A 16,774-nucleotide genomic window follows, 5' to 3' on the forward strand; every position below is an offset into this window, starting at 1 on the left:
TAAATGTACCTTAGAGGGATATTTTTCAAGTTTTTAATACTCTTATCAACATATGAGTGGACACATATGCTTTATATGTGTGTTTATTATCATTTGAACAATGACAAATATTCTAATGAATATTAAACACAACAACCTCTGAACATTACAAATATTTGCCTCAATTCAACCTGGAACCTCTCTCATACAATAATACAATATAGTGTGTGTGTGTGTGTGTGTGTGTGTGTGTGTGTGTGTGTGTGTGTGTGTGTGTGTGTGTGTGTGTGTGTGTCTGTGTGTGTGTGTGTGTGTGTGTGTGTGTGTGTGTGTGTGTGTGTGTGTGTGTGTGTGTGTGTGTGTGTGGAGAGACACTGTGATGGATTGTTGGAGCTATGTGCAGCTCAAGGCATATGCTCGAACGGAAGCTGCCTGGACGCTGCAATCATGTTGCGCGCACTATCCGTGCTGACTTTTCGTACAATGTCCCACTGTCTGGCTACCTGCATAAAGTCAAGTGCTCGGCGAAATGTCACTCCTCTGTTTTCATTGAAACAGCTCCTTATATCCATTAGCGCAGCTAGCTAACAACAGCAATACACGTAAGGTATGCCTCGCTCGCTCACGCCACACATACACACACCCTCCCGGTCCTCCCGATGGCCAGTCGGTGCCTGCCGGTGAGCGTGGAAGTGTGGTCTGCCGGGTCTGCCACAAGTGGGCGGCAGGAGCGGGGCTGTCATCATCAGCTTGTAGAATGTATTTTAAACTCGATGCTCTCTGAAACTACGGGGCGGCCGAGGACAAAAAGTACACATTCGTTAATCGTGTTAAAATAATTAGTGGCGTAAAAAAAAAAAGTGCGTTAACGCGTTAACTTGACTGCCCTAATATATATATATATATATATATATAAAAACAAATATATGATATCCGTGACATATGGATCTTAACAAAGTTCCGCTGTCCATCCAGCGTACTGTATCTGACTTTATTTCACATGAGCTCCAGTGTGTGGAACCCCACTGCACCCCCTGGTGGATCAATGATCCATTGCAGCTGGCTTCATTATAATTACATTTATTTATCACGGGGGAGGTCTCAAGTCAAGCTGGAGGTTTTCCCTTGAGCGAGGGCAGATCACGTACCAATCACGGCCCTCGCGTTTCAAACTGTCTGAAATGAAGCGCTACATCTGTAGGTGTCCTTTAAGAAACCCTATTTTAATAATAATTTGTTCAATACTTAAATCAATGAGAATCTTCCAAATTGAGTGTGGGCTTACACAATAACAATCACATTAATAACAACACAATAACATTGAAACATTCAATCACAATGATTGAGACAGCCAATAATAATAGAAAAAGTATCTCTCATCAGTGTTTGGACTTTGGAGCATCTTTTGCCAAAAGCATAATAATGAACACACTTAAAATCACAGATACATTAGCAAAAACATTCCTTTGAAAACTAATATGTTTTAACATTGACTCATTAGTTAATCTTACTTATCAAACTATAACATCCCAACTAGCTTGCACACTAGTGATCTAACCAATCTGTAATCTGCAAAAATGCAGTGTCTTCAATATAGGATTAGATTTACTTTAGTTTAGCTCGGATAGATGCTATGCAATCTGATACTGTTGGTACCTGTAAATGTCGTATGTAAATTGTAAATCCTTGTATCTATGTTGTATGATGTCCTTTTTGTTTTTCTTTTGTTTTATGTTTGTATGTCTTCATGTGGAACCAGGGAAAGAGTTTAGGGAAAGGAGTGAGCAGAGGGTATAGTCAGGGGCGCCGTAAGGGGGTGAAAAGTTAGGACGATTCTAAGGGCCCGTGACTGACAGGTCCGCAAACATGTTTAGAACATTAAGAAAAAATGTCTAAGTAACCTTTGATCAATCATCAATAATTAACATTAATATAACGTTATATTGATAATGTACTCACTAAACTTATGATTCATTTCACTTTTTTTCTTCCAAAAGTTAATTATCCAAAGCCTCTTTACACACCCCTCTATTTACATGTAATGGTTTGGTCCTGCCTCCAAAAGCTGTGCGGTACCCCTCTTTCTAGCAGCAGAGACAGTGAGAGCATGTTAGGATCAGGGATGCTAGTAGTTACGTGTGTACGATGTCTCAACGACTAACAAATTCAGGCTTTCAAAAAAGAAAAGAAAGGAGAGAAAGACAAGAGAGGGACTAAAGGGCGACAGTATGTCACCCAGTTTTTCAAAAGAAGAGGTGGGTGTGGTCTATGAGTGGTGGAAATTAATCTGTTAGCTAAGCTTAGTCCATTGTAAATAATAATTGTAATGTTTTGCTGACATTAAGTACTGTTAATATCTTCACAGAAAATTCAGAGGTTTTTCTTTTCGCTCCTCTTTTAGCTGACATTTAATAAATGTAGGTACATTTTTAGCAGCTATTCATACTAAATCAGTTGTCCCTCCCCCTGGTGCCAGGACCAACAGATCCATATTTAGGCTTAGCAGCCCTGTCCCCCCATAAGGCTTTGCAGTCTTGCCATGCTGTCCATTGAAAGCCAGTTGGCTAGAAAGCTGGACTTCAAGGACTTGATCAGTGTCTTTGCCTGTAAGAAGGCTAGGTGCTGGGCTCTTGGTGAGTAAGGCTGAGCAAGTGCTCGTAATAACTGTTAAAGGGCAAGGCTATGGTAACGATATTGGATCACTACACACCAGATGCATGATGAGAAAAAGACTGAGAACAGGTAATAGGCTCTGATATAGCACCAACATCAGGCCTTTTCATTTCCGTTTTGTTGTCCATTTACACTTTAATACCCGCTTATTTTGTAGTTGGTATTTGTATTTAATTAAAAAATCTGCTGGTTATGTTGTTTTTTTTGTTATAGCATTTTTTAAATGATAATATTGGTGTTAAAGGTGGGGTAGGTAATTTTGGAGAAACCAGCTTGAGCCGGGAAAAATCTGCCACTTCCTTACAGAGCCCCTCCTCCAACACACACGAACGCGCACATGACCAATGAGGGCACGAGATACGTTTGTGCACAGATGGAAGGCTGATAGGCAGGTAAGCCATCCAGGCAGGTAGGTCATCCAATGATTGGTCGTGCTTTTTACAGTACTACGGCTTCCACAGATGACATTTTTGTATGGATTTTTTGTCAAAGCACTTAAGATATTCATTGCTATCGGGATGTTAAGAGCATTCCATGGAATATAACAAGTGTATCTCGAGCCGGTTTCACTAACTTACCTACCCCACCTTTAATGTTCACTTTATTTTAATTTAAGAGATCATGTATATTTAAGTTATATTTATTTTTGATGTATGAATGTTCCATTCAAAATGTTTATTAAAAAGGCATGTACACCATAAAAGATGACTATTAAGGTCTATTGTCAGGAATGTTAGTGTTATATCAAATAGTGAATTCTACTGCAGCAGAATGTTGCAGTAGAATTTGCAGTCTGCACAGTGCACAAATATTGTGCAGTTAGTATTGGACTACAAGATAGATTTACATTTAGGAGTTATTTAAAGCAGAAATGTGTGTTGGGTTCTGGAGGTGTGGTTACAGCAATTGTGCTTGGTTGGTGTGGCCTATGCCTGGTGGTGGGGCCCAATGTGATATATTTTCATGGGGCCCAAAATCCCTGGCGGCGCCCCTGTGTGGAACCTGTTATTGTCCACTACTATGAAATAACAAGACGCATAAAAAAAAAAAAATATATATATTTATATTCAATTGAATTATATATTGTATGTCTTTTTACATTTTGTAATATACATGCTGGTTTGTTTGATATTGTACAAAAGTGATTTCATTTTTGAAATTCTCCGACCTTTACTCAATCAATCAATCAATCAATCCATCAAACAACAACTTTATTAATCCCGCAAGGGGCAATTGGTTATGAGCAGCAGTTTATGTCATGTACACAGGCAGGAACATACAGGAAGAAAACACACAGATACACCCGGGAGCACAGATGTGGATCATTCCAATTTACACTATAAATAGTTCATAGCATCACAATAATAAATAAATATATTTTATAGATATTAATTCAAATATGTATTACAGTTCCTAATAAATAGTAGGTTTCATTAGACTAAAATATAAGCATACACTAACTGTATATATAAACGTGGTGCCCCTTTCAAGGATCTTATTGGAAAATGTATGAATAACAATGAACAATATTTATTTTTTAATGTGATATATTTTTTATATATTTATGTCATCTTAATTACTAATTACTTCTCATAGAATTTGTTAATGCCTTTTCAGCTACTGCAATCATAATTTATATGTGTTAATACCCAGACTTGCTCATGCCAAATCCCAGCTTCACATTGTTTGTGTTTTGTTCATTTAACACATGTATTTGGCTGAGAAGCATGAGTATATGGTATGTTACACAAACAAAACATGCAACAACTGTAATAAATACATTCACATTACGGAGCTAAAAGTGTCTCTGTTAAGTAATTATACATCCTAATAAGTGATAAATTCAATAAGAAAAGTGAACAATATGTCCTTGTTATACACACCTTATTTTGCCCAGCTTACTTTGTTACATTACACATTCAAATTATAATTTGCATCAATAAATATGATGACATACTGTAGCTTGAGAAATAAAAAAACTAATGAATATATGCATACATATAATATAAACATATGATCATGAAAATTCAACCATCTTGGAGTATACTAAACACAATATGTTTAAAACAATTTAACTACTTTACTATGACACGCATTATTGTTGCAGACAGTTTAAAGTTATATATGAGAGAGCTCAGTCCATATCAGACCTCTTACTTTAAGCACTGGGTAATATTTTCAATCCTAACAGGTTTAGAGCATAAAAACCTACGTGACAAACATTTTCTTATTTCTGGCAATTTCAGGCCATATACAAAGGGATTTAGAATGGGTGGAATCAAAACAAATTCAAGTGATAAAAATACTCCTAAAAATGGATTTATTATTTCAACGTCTATCCTGCTGAGAGCAATATCACAAAACAAAGAAATAGAAAAATTTACAAATGTAACAATGTGTGGCATACAGCTTTGTATGACTTTGCTCTTGAACTCTAAAGAGTTTTTCCAACAAATAAGAACAATGCGTAAATATGTATACAAGACAAAAGCCAGGGGCAGAATGACTGTCGTTGTAGTCATCAACATTCCAACAAGGTTGTTAAGCACAGTACTGATACAAGCCAATTTTACAACAGGCCAATTGGCACAGAACACCCTAGGTATCTTATTGCCACACAATGGAAGTCTTCCCGCCAGATATACACAAGCTCCAACAGAAAAGATGGGAAAGATCCATGCAAAGGCAACCAATTTAGAGATCATCTTTGAGGTCATTTTGCTGTGATAGTGCAAAGGTTGACAAACAGCAACATACCGGTCATAAGCCATGACTGCTAAAAGTAATAGCTCATAGGATGCATAGGTGTAAATGACATAGATCTGAATGAAACAAGCTGATCGTGGGATCAAATGAGTATTAGACAGAAGGTCTCTCAAAAATCTGAAAAAGAAACCAGCAGAACCGTACAGAGAGTTAATAGAAAGACACATAATAAAAATATACATGGGCTCATGTAAGACTTTTTCTCTTGATATTACCACTATTATGACAAGATTAGCAGAGATAATGACAGCATACAAGAGGAGACACAGGACAAATGCTGGGTACCGGTAGATGCCTATGTTCACAAACATGGTGAGGTTAAAATAAGGGGGATACGTACCGTTTTCCATTTACCCCTATAAACAGTAAAAGAGATTGTTTGATGAATAAAGACAATTCTACAGCAGGATCCTAACAACAGTTAGTGCCGCTGCAACACCTTTTGGCCTGAAAGTGAAAGGTTAGACATCAATTGAGGCAGTTTCAGGTATTTGGAAAGCAGTGAACAAAACAAGAGAACAGAGCAATACATTATGCAAGAGGAGTACAAGTCAGTTAGATCAACAAGTAAAACATACGTTTGTTGAATTAGAATGATCACAGTCTCAATTATATTGACTGTAAACATCAAGAGGTTTCATCACGTCTGAATATCCTTCATGCAGTCTGTGTGCGTTCACAGGAACAGCTGAGCGACTGTTTATCTTTCCATGTGTTATTACATCACTGCAGTCATCACTCTATGGGGAATTTACTAACTGTGCAAAACAAATTACCCTATTTTGATATGGCATGCAGATGGTTAAATAAATTAACCTAAGCATTTATACACGAACAAACTTTGATGGCAATATCAGGCCGATGTCGACAACACATATTAAACTATTAAAGACTAGTCATACTACAGTGTGTGTACAGGGCCCACCAAACATGTGCATTTAATGGGCACACTCTCCGGTGCGCTGTTTGAAAGAGACAGCTTTTAATAATGCTGGAAATGGCCGTTTTAGCAAATCGTATGACACAAACTTTTTTTAAACAACTATTTGTTAATTGTTCCTTCTTTGTTGGCTTACCAGCTAGAGGTGCATATGCCAGCAACCAACCACAAATTGCAAAGTCGAAACTTAGAGAGCAAAGGGGACCCTTACAGACAAGGGAAGTATTAATCAGGCAGTTATTTACAAGGCCCTTCATACAACTGCATTTGCAGTTTGTGATGCTGTCGGTACATTGTTTGCCAGAAGTTGTAAAGCATTTGGCTTTTCTTTATTCCAGGCACTTTACAATTATGTAGATAACAGTGGTTAATGGTTCATCTTCTCAAACAATATATATTCTAAACTGTAAATTGGACAAACACCAACTGATGCACAACTCCAGTCGTGCCATACAGTCTGTGGAGTCAGAAATTGTATGAAGTGGCCTCAATTGTGCAGGTTAACATTTGAATGATGCCGTCTCAATAGCCTCAACTAGGCTTACAAACTTAACGTCTTCTCAAAAACATATGACCACCCCAAGCTACGTCATAGCCCTAATACTGCAAAAAACGAATCGAATATTGTTCTAGGATGTTAAGCACCATCAGTATTAGATCTCTGGTATGGTATACCGCTTAAGTAGATATTTTATTTCCAACTATTACTTGCTGACAGTTTATAAATGTTGAGTATGGGATTGGGAGATTTTTGTACAAATCGGGGGGAGGGGGGCCTCGTGACAAAAAAAATTGCGCTGGGCCCAAATTTGGCCAGGGGCAGCACTTGGTTCATCTGATAATTATCTGACAACAATACATATTTAAACATTTATGTGCAGTATCTTAGCAAATGCCTTAATCTAAAACAAATTGCTTTCTTAGATCCGCACAAAATATGATATCGTTACAAAGGTATCTGGTTTCCGGCTATCCAGGCCTTTATCTTAAGAATGTCCTGAAGGAACTTGGAATGTTGTTCACTTTTTGTTTAAAATAACCAGCATATAACTTAAGCAAGTTACTTTTCCAATTCAAACTTTGATTTATACATAAATAAAGATAAGGCTCAGCGGATGGAGTCGACCGGATTTGCCAACGAGGGGCTGGAGCTGGAGCGGGGTCAAGGGTTGCTGGTAGCCAGGCTGCTGGGACCTTTGGTGCATTCCAGTTGTACTGGGAAGAGTATCTTTGGTGCAATCTTGCACCAAAGATATTGATATTGAAGTGACTGTTATTTTGTATATATGAAGAATCTACGAAACAAATTATCTAAAGATATACTAACTATGGATGGCATTAATTTGGCCTCCAGTGAGACTGTAAGGAATCTTGGTGTTATATTTGATCAGGATTTATCCTTTAACGCCCACATAAAATCAATTTCAAGGACCGCCTACTTCCATCTACGTAACATTGAAAAAATCAGGCATATCTTGCCTCAAAACGATGCAGAGAAACTAGTCCATGCATTTGTTACTTCTAGGCTGGATTATTGTAACTCTTTATTATCAGGGAGTACTAAGAAGTCAATCAAGTCGCTTCAGCTGATTCAAAATGCTGCGGCTCGTGTACTAACCAGAGTTAGGAAAAGGAACCACATTACTCCTGTTCTGGCTGCCTTACACTGGCTCCCTATAGAACACAGGATAGAATTTAAAATTCTTCTTCTCGCCTACAAAGCCCTTAATGGGCTGGCGCCATCTTACCTTAAAGAACTCATTATACCCTACTGTCCTACTAGGGCATTGCATTCCAAGAATGCAGGGTTGTTGGTTGTTCCTAGAATCTCTAAAAGTACAATGGGAGCCAGAGCCTTTTCTTATCAAGCTCCACATTTGTGGAATCAGCTTCCAGTTTGTGTTCGGGCGGCAGACACCCTATCCGTTTTTAAGAGTGCGCTTAAGACCTTCCTTTTTGATAAAGCTTATAGTTAGGGCTGATTAGATTCAGCCCCTAGTTTTGCTGATATAGGCTTAGTTTGTCGGGGGACATCTTACTTCTTCCTTCTCTCTGTCTATACCTGTGTACTCTCATGTTCCCATTAACCCAGCTTCCCCAAATGTCTTTCTTTTTGCTGTCTATATACGCTGGGATCCGGAGTCATGGATGATCCTGCGGTCCTGTGTCCTGGATCGCGAGCGCTGGATCTTGAGTCGTGGCTGTGGTCCTGGATCATCGGTCCTGGATGGATATCCTCGTGGATTCATCTTCCTATTATACACACATGCATTTCCAAACATTTGGACTATCTATGTTGCAAATGTATTATCTTTTCAATTTACACACGGCATCTATTGCACGTCTGTCCGTCCTGGGAGAGGGATCCCTCCTCTGTTGCTCTCCCTGAGGTTTCTCCCATTTTTCCCTTTAAACTGGGTTTTCTTTGGAAGTTTTTCCTTGTACGATGTGAGGGTCTAAGGACAGAGGGTGTCGTATTGTCATACTGATATTCTGTACACACTGTGAAGACCACTGAGACAAATGTAACATTTGTGATATTGGGCTATATAAATAAACATTGATTGATTGATTGATGGTAGCCAGGCTGCTGGGACCTTTGGTGCATTCCAGTTGTACTGGGAAGAGTATCTTTGGTGCAATCTTGCACCAAAGATATTGATATTGAAGTGACTGTTATTTTGTATATATGATTTTGTATTGATTGTTGTGTTTTTTTTTACGTAATTGTGTATATAGGATATACATATTTTATACATATTTTTTTACATATTGTATCATTTTATTTTTGTATTCGGGATTGTTTGAAACGTCGATCTATCTGTCTGTAAACACAAACTGAGTAAGATTGACATTAAAGTTGACTTTGACTATCTGAGTTCCCAGTTGGAATTGTCAACTGAAAATTAAAGGTCAGACTTTCTAAGCAGCATTCAGCATGGGCTGGTAGCCGTGCTGCATGCTACATACATTCATATTCGCAATAGCAACACACACTGGATAATATCTAACACTACGATTTATAAAAAACTCAGAGCCCGTGCTAACGATTGATCTCTGTTTTCCTAATTGGGTTTCATGATCTTCCTTGTCAGTTATAGACTTAACTATTGACATATGTATACCAATAAACTGTAAGCCTGTTAGTGGACTACATTCTTCTCACCTACGGAATGGAATCCTACAATAAAAGTACAGGAAGGTTCTTCTCACTCAGGATTTATTCCTTCTGCTCAAACCAGTAATAAACTGCGAAAAAAGGTATCCTGTCTGATCTAATTGAACACCTTTAAAGTATTCTCACATGTCTTAGAAAAAGTAACATCGCTCTTTATAGTTTTGAATGTCTTTTAATACTTTATAATAATCCTGTTATTGTTTTATTTTAAACGTTTATTCATTTGCTTTTATGTCTGCCACTGTTATTTTCTGCTGCTGCCTATGTTTGCTAGGAACTCTTGAAAATGAATAAAGGTAAAGTAAACAGTACATTTTTTATGGACACAGCCACATATTATTTTGCTTTCATGAAGGGGGTTCAGAGGCTGGTATAATATATAACCATCACTTAACTTAAAGCGCTTACTGAGAAATGTTTGGTGCCGAGAGAGGATTTTCAGTATACATAATTGACTTAAAGTAATCTACAGTGGTTATTGTTAAGGATGACACATTACCATTGTTTCATTCATTTTATTGGGATTAGTAGAAGGCAAAACATGTATCAGATTTATAGAAATATTCTGAAGTTATAATAATCATACACCAGGCTAATGGAGATTAAGAACTATTTATCCCAAGAAAATAGATTATATATAAATAAAGATTATTATTATTATTGAACTTCATAATGAGGCATTGGTGCAGCCTCATACAAGTATTCAACAATAAGTTCTGTCCACCCCTGTGTACCAATCTGAGTTACGTGGAGGGATCAAAAGTAAGACAAACTATTATGAAACAGATGATGTAATGTTTTTCTTATCTTTAAGACCACAATGCACTTTAGGTCATGAGTGATGCAAACTTACTGTAATGACTTTGAGTAGTCCCCTCAGCCTCCTTAATGACCATCACTACCCTGAAATCCCTAGTGTATCTTCACCAGTTGTTGAAACATAGAGCTTGGGGAATAGTTTGAATGTGTATTGGTCTGAGATAAGTTTTAATGCAATAAAAAGGGGAAATTAGATTGCCTCTGATGCAATGTTTGATGTCAACACTAATGAGAGCCCATGGGATTGAACACTTTGTTTTTCAAAGGTTATTAAGGTAGAATAACAAAGTTGGAAATGGTCAACACACCTTGGGAGCAATTAAACCTGCATAGCTACCCTGGAGGGCAGTCCTTGGTAACCAGACCAAAACAAAGATGTTTTTCAGTTGAGCAAATGGTCTAAAAAAAAAAGAATGAACAACACACTTTTACATACTGACAAACTTTAGTTTGGAAACACAGGGATGACTGACCTAGTGACCTTTCACGTGTTTGTAGAGACTGTTATGCAGGTAGTGGTTTTATTATGTCATTAAATTGCAGCAAAAGTGACGTGATTTCCAGAGAAACTGCTGGTCACTTGATTTGTGCTACTAAGACATTACAGATTTTATACCAGGTTAAACATTGAACTATTTACAGACGGGAAGTGCAAAGTTAACTTAAAAATATTTGAGGCTGAATGAAGACAGTTCAAAGTTCTGAAAAGGATCTTTGAGCTAAGTTTTTTTTTACACCACTTAAACTTACGAAGCCTGAACAACATTTGCAACAACTTTGTACTCTTCTCTTACAGCTTTCTCAAGACTTTCCACTCCTCCCTTTAGTCAACATGAGCTGTTGTTACTCACGTAATTCCTGCCACGGCTTCTGACATGATCTTCAGGCACACACGCAGCTCTTGGCTCTCTGTGCTGGCTGGGCAAAGAGTTGATGCCCGTGTTGAACCAACTTTCGGGGTCGAGAGCCGGTGTCTCTGCAGTGGGGGCACATATAAACGTATTTTGCAATCCTGCTCCGGCCTCACAACTGTCTCTATGGAATAACACTGGGTAAAAGCCGTTTTTTGGGAGTGCCAGGTGAAAAAAAACACTCTGACGCTGAAAGAAGACAATGGGACACCTGGCCCAGGTGTCCCATTGTCTTTCAGCTCGTTCAGCAGACCTTCTATGTAATGTGGGACTTTATGCTTGTAACTGGTGATCTGTCTGAGGCCCCAAAAGAAAGAAACACAGTCATGTAAGAGTTGTAAAAAGAACAACAGATATTGTCAATTGCAAAAACGTTTGTGAACACAAGAACATTTATTGTTGCACCTGCAGAAGTGCGGTGACTAACAACCATGTGTTTTCCGCTGTTATTACACAATACAACTCAATCCTCTGGCCATGAATGGGTTAAGCAAAAGGCCCTGCCTCTGTTAGACATTCTTAACCGATCTGCAGCTGAGTTGCAAGGCATACTTCATCAAGGGGAGCTTTCACCTTGTAAGAAACATTTTTCTCTGGATTACTTTCATCTGTGTAGTTCTTCCTACACAGTTTTGTGCTACAATTTTTTAACAGCTACTTGATTTACCTTGTTTCTGTTAATCTCCGGGATAATTTCTGTCTTTGTTTACATTTCAGGAGGTGGGTGAAAGGTTAAATGCTGTAAGAAGTGCAATGTGCCAGAGATTAACTACAGCAGGAAGAGGAGACTGAAAGGGAAATAAACAAAGAAAGGACACCGTTTCCAAGAATTTTTCGGAGAGGGCAACACATTAGCAACAGAAGAGAAGGAGAAAATACAAAAAATATGACATACCGGTTCTTTGAGGGGAAGGATCATGCCTCTGTTTACCAAAAGTATCGATTTACGCCTCCAGACGAGCTAAAGAACATTATTCTTCAGTACCTTGATAAAAAGGTACGTGGCCAAATACATTACATATCAGTCCATTCAAATCTCCTCAAATCTGCAACATTCACCATATTGACCAAAATAACTTTGTTGTTTAGAAAGGAAAGCCACATGTGCTTGCTGTAGATCTGGGATGTGGAACAGGTCAGAATTCCCGACTTCTGGCACCACATTTCCAGGCAGTGGTGGGCATCGACATCAGCGAGTCTCAACTGGAGGAGGCCAAAGGTGTGCCAGGGTATCCTAACATCACATACAGGTAGGAGTGTGTGAGATGCCCTTTATGTTTGGACGTAACAAGCCTTTAAATAATAAACAATTTGAAGTTACATGTAGGGATGTCACGAGAACTGTTAAACCCCTAAAATTCGATACTATCGAACAGCCTACAGTTATTCTGTGGATGATAGAAAATGAGTTTAGGACGCACTAAACTCCCTTTTAACGCATTTAGGGAATGCACCCTTTTTCTGCCAACAATACATTGTACACATCAAATCAGTGAAATTGACTGAAGGAAAACTAGTTGGCGTTAGCTGTTATGTTAATGTTTCTTTTATTATCTTTTCTTTTTAATGACTGTTCTTAAATGCCTTTGTCTGAATGTCTTTCATTTTTGTAAAGCACCTTGAATTGCCTTGTGTTGAAAGGTGCGAAATAAATAAACTTGCCTTGCCTTGCCTTATTAGCTAACGTGCAGCAAGGTTCCATAGAGTAGCGCGATGGTGCATTAACCTGTTAAGCCCCAAGGTCCCCCTCGGCGGGTCCTTTTTTTTTTCTTTTCACCACACTGTGTCTCAGGGGATCTTAATATTTAAGAACCTATTAATGTGTTATACCAAATTAACGGGAATAATCTCAGCTAACTGACGATACAAACCATTTTTACCAAAACACAAGTCTCATAAGAAGCATCTAAATGAACCCTGAGCGAACTTTGGCACAGAACTCAAGATATCCTTATTAATTATCGTAGCTGCACATATAAGATATCCGATTAAAGCTGAGGTTCCACAGATTATTTAGGTATATATATATATATATAATCACTGAGTGATCCGAACTCACTCAAGATCAAAAGACTTGTTCAATGGCTTTAAAACGAGAAAAAACGCGGCTGAATCGGTTAATCCATAGGTTGATAATGTTTCTGTGTGTGTAATATTTTTTTTTTATTTATAGTCCATAATTCCATTTTTATGTAAAAATCAGAAAGTAAAAGTTAGCTGCTGATGGTAGCCACCAGAGTTATCGCAGCTTCCGGTCTTGGCTATGCGGCACTCACTCACTCACTCACTCACTCACTCACTCACTCACTCACTCACTCACTCACTCACTCACTCACTCACTCACTCACTCACTCACTCACTCACTCACTCACTCACTCACTCACACACACACACACACACACACACACACACACACACACACACACACACACACACACACACACACACACACACACACACACACACACACACACACACACACACACACACACACACACACACACACACACACACACACACACACACACACACACACACACACACACACACACACACACACACACACACACACACACACACACACACACACACACACACACACACACACACACACACACACACACACACACACAATCAAATAAGGAGTATGTGGGAGTTCCCCTCGATTCCATTGGCTCTGACGGTTAGAAAGATATGTCAATCAGCAAAATCGAGCAAGGGGGGCCAGAGATAGGTCAAATCCACCCAAATGACCCCAGAAGTGTTTCTTTTTTGCTAAATCTCTCTAAAAAGGTCAAATTTAATTTGTTTTGCATCTTGAAACAGGGTACTTATTATATGTTGTAGTTTGGATTCCTAAAGTTTTTAGTCTACCATCCCAACATTCAAGGGTGGTTTTCACTATAAGTAATTTTTACTTTTTTTTGGACGGACACAATAATTTATATTTTTTACTGTGTTCAATCTGAATTTACTTTAAAATAAAAACATCTATATTGATTCCGACACTTCTACATCCAACTCACAGGTGTAACCTTGCTTTTAGAAAAAATATTATTAATTTAACCCTTTTAGAAGGGAAGATATGGTCATTTGTTCTGGGAATGTCATTTTCGAGCCTGAGACCTGAAAAACAGGCTCGGGGCTTAAGGCTCTCTACATAATTAAAATTGGTCAAAGGGTCAATTATTTTTATTATCATGATGCATTTAGACTTGGTCTAAGAGATTTTGGCAAGAAACTTGCATAAATGATGGTTTGTTTTCCCAACAATATAAACATATATGACAAGGAATTATAACCTATTTCACTTTCTAACAAAAATACATGAAAACAGTGAGGAAAGACTGTATTTTAGAGTACTTGGGATTTTTTGTTTCTTTTTTTACCGTGGTATAACATGTATTATGAGAATCGTGGATGTTCACTTGTATTTTTATAAACTACAACATTTCTGATATTGAGACCTTCGTAGTTACAAGTGTATGTTGCCCATGCAGGAAAGGGTCAGCGGAGGAGCTTCCTTTCCCAGATGGCTATGTGGACTTGCTGACTGCAGCATCAGCAGCCCACTGGTTTGATCAGTCCAGGTTCCTGGCTGAGGCATGTCGGGTTTTAAAACCAGGTGGTTGTGTTGCTCTTCTGGGCTACAGTTGCGCTTTCCCCAGACTTCACTACCAGGACTGTGGAGAGAGACTCGACCACATATGTGAAGAGGTGGGTGTAGACTCTACTTCCATGGGCATTGCACAGATTTGAGTGGCAGTATCACCAATAAGAAAGGCAAGAGCTGACAGAAGACAGCAAAGGCTTGAAGCAGGGGGATACATATGGCTCTACCAAACATAATATGTTTTATTATGCTTACTCTAAAAAAGAAAAATAAGCCGGAGCACAGAACTTGTTGTTGATGTTGCCAGGTTTAGTACCATCACAAATCTGGCAACCTGCGCAAAATAGCCAAAGATGTTGCACAGTATTATGTAGATCCATGTTTCATTGTTGGTCAAAAATACTAGTTTTGCCACTTAACTCCCCCTATGACCAATGAAGTAAACAAACAAAATACTGCATAAATGATGTGCTTTATGTGTGTTTGTGACACATTTTTGAAACATTGGACAGAGATGTCCAAGCAATTTCCAACTTTGCCCAGTCTTAATGGTTAACTAAGCTATATCCAGCCCTGCACTTAAGCATAGTTTGGATGTTTGGAAGAGGGTTAGTATGAGGTTTTTTCCCATAGTGTGCTATCTTAGTACATTGGGGTTGGCAAAATAATACACAGGAGTAATGGCTAGCTAACCAATGTACCGCTGTCGACTGGGCCAGCAGCAAAAGGTATTTTAGCCATGCGAATAAATCAGTTTAAGTGCATGCTACATTTACAATATTTTCCCCAGTTTTCAATGCCCTCAGACAGCCATCTCAGCCATTTCTCTCTTCATAGCCATCCGACTCTTTCAAAACAACTGTCATTTTTACCTTGCAGAATACAGGAGTTGCTGGTCTACCCCTGCACCAAACTCAATAACAGAAAAAAAGTAACCGATCAAGGCGGTGGTAGACCAGCATCCCCCTTTGTTAAAATAAAACGTATTTTTCTTACTGTAACCTTACCTATACAACACAACTTCAAATCTTACACATTTACTTGTTACATTTGTAGGTGAGGCAGGTACTGTTGCCATACACTAGCAATCAAGTAGCTGTGGCTTTGGGCAAGCTGGAAGAGCTCTACTCAGCCATCCCTTTTCCCGACAAAGAAAGGTAAATAACAACAAAGATCGAAACAAACCTATGAGATTTGACAGATACAGTATTACATTGTCATCAAAAACATGCAATAACTAAGTGGTTCAGAGCTGAAATCCCGATTTCTTCCTTAAATCAGAAATACGCTTACTTTTGCTGTCTTGAATTAATGATAATTTCATAGTAAAATTAGGTCAAATATGTTTTTCACGCGACAGCATTTTTTAATTGTCTTAATATACATTATATAATGATACAACAGGGTTGAGGGCCTTCAGGTGAACTCGTCGACCTCTGTGAGGAACCTGATGGGTTTCATTGAGTCACTTTCCAGTTTCCAAGCTTACAAGAAGAAAGATCCCCAGACGGCTGAAAACCTGCTGCTTCATACTCAGAACAGGTCATCTATCCATACACACACATGCATCGTAAATGTCTGTTATTGAAATGTTATGACTAATCACTGACTTGCACTGATTCACAGGTTTCTGGAGGAGATGGGAGTCATGTCTCCTGACATGGAAATTAAGCAGGAACTGGAATATTTCTGTGTCCTGGCATCAAAACCACTATAATCAACCATGTGGCATTGGGTGTGTGTGTTAAGAAATAGTTTGTGATCCTTAGATGTTAACATTTACAACTTATGAACTATAAGATGTTACTCATTGATGGAGAGATTTGTTAAATGTAGATATTTCTAAATAAAAAATGTTTTCCCTCAAGTTCAACTCATTGACCGTCTTGTGTAAT

General features: G+C 38.4%; 2 protein-coding genes across 2 annotated transcripts; one reads left to right on the forward strand and one right to left on the reverse strand.

Moving 5' to 3' along the window:
- Positions 1–3,396: 3,396 nt before the first annotated feature.
- Positions 3,397–5,768, reverse strand: LOC117466348 (olfactory receptor 1468-like). Its single transcript, XM_034109556.2, has 2 exons — positions 4,870–5,768; positions 3,397–3,445 (listed from the first exon to the last, which is right to left on the reverse strand). The coding sequence occupies exons 1-2, from the start codon at positions 5,766–5,768 to the stop codon at positions 3,397–3,399; spliced, it is 948 nt and encodes a 315-aa protein (XP_033965447.2).
- A 5,973-nt stretch (positions 5,769–11,741) lies between these two features.
- LOC117466988 (ubiquinone/menaquinone biosynthesis C-methyltransferase UbiE) lies at positions 11,742–16,752 on the forward strand. Its single transcript, XM_034110530.2, has 7 exons — positions 11,742–11,842; positions 11,984–12,263; positions 12,356–12,516; positions 14,767–14,983; positions 15,936–16,036; positions 16,284–16,421; positions 16,506–16,752. The coding sequence occupies exons 2-7, from the start codon at positions 12,153–12,155 to the stop codon at positions 16,594–16,596; spliced, it is 819 nt and encodes a 272-aa protein (XP_033966421.1). The 5' UTR covers positions 11,742–11,842; positions 11,984–12,152; the 3' UTR covers positions 16,597–16,752.
- The last annotated feature ends 22 nt before the right edge of the window (positions 16,753–16,774 follow it).

This window comes from Pseudochaenichthys georgianus, chromosome 21, assembly GCF_902827115.2.
Source record: "Pseudochaenichthys georgianus chromosome 21, fPseGeo1.2, whole genome shotgun sequence".
NCBI lineage: Eukaryota > Metazoa > Chordata > Actinopteri > Perciformes > Channichthyidae > Pseudochaenichthys > Pseudochaenichthys georgianus.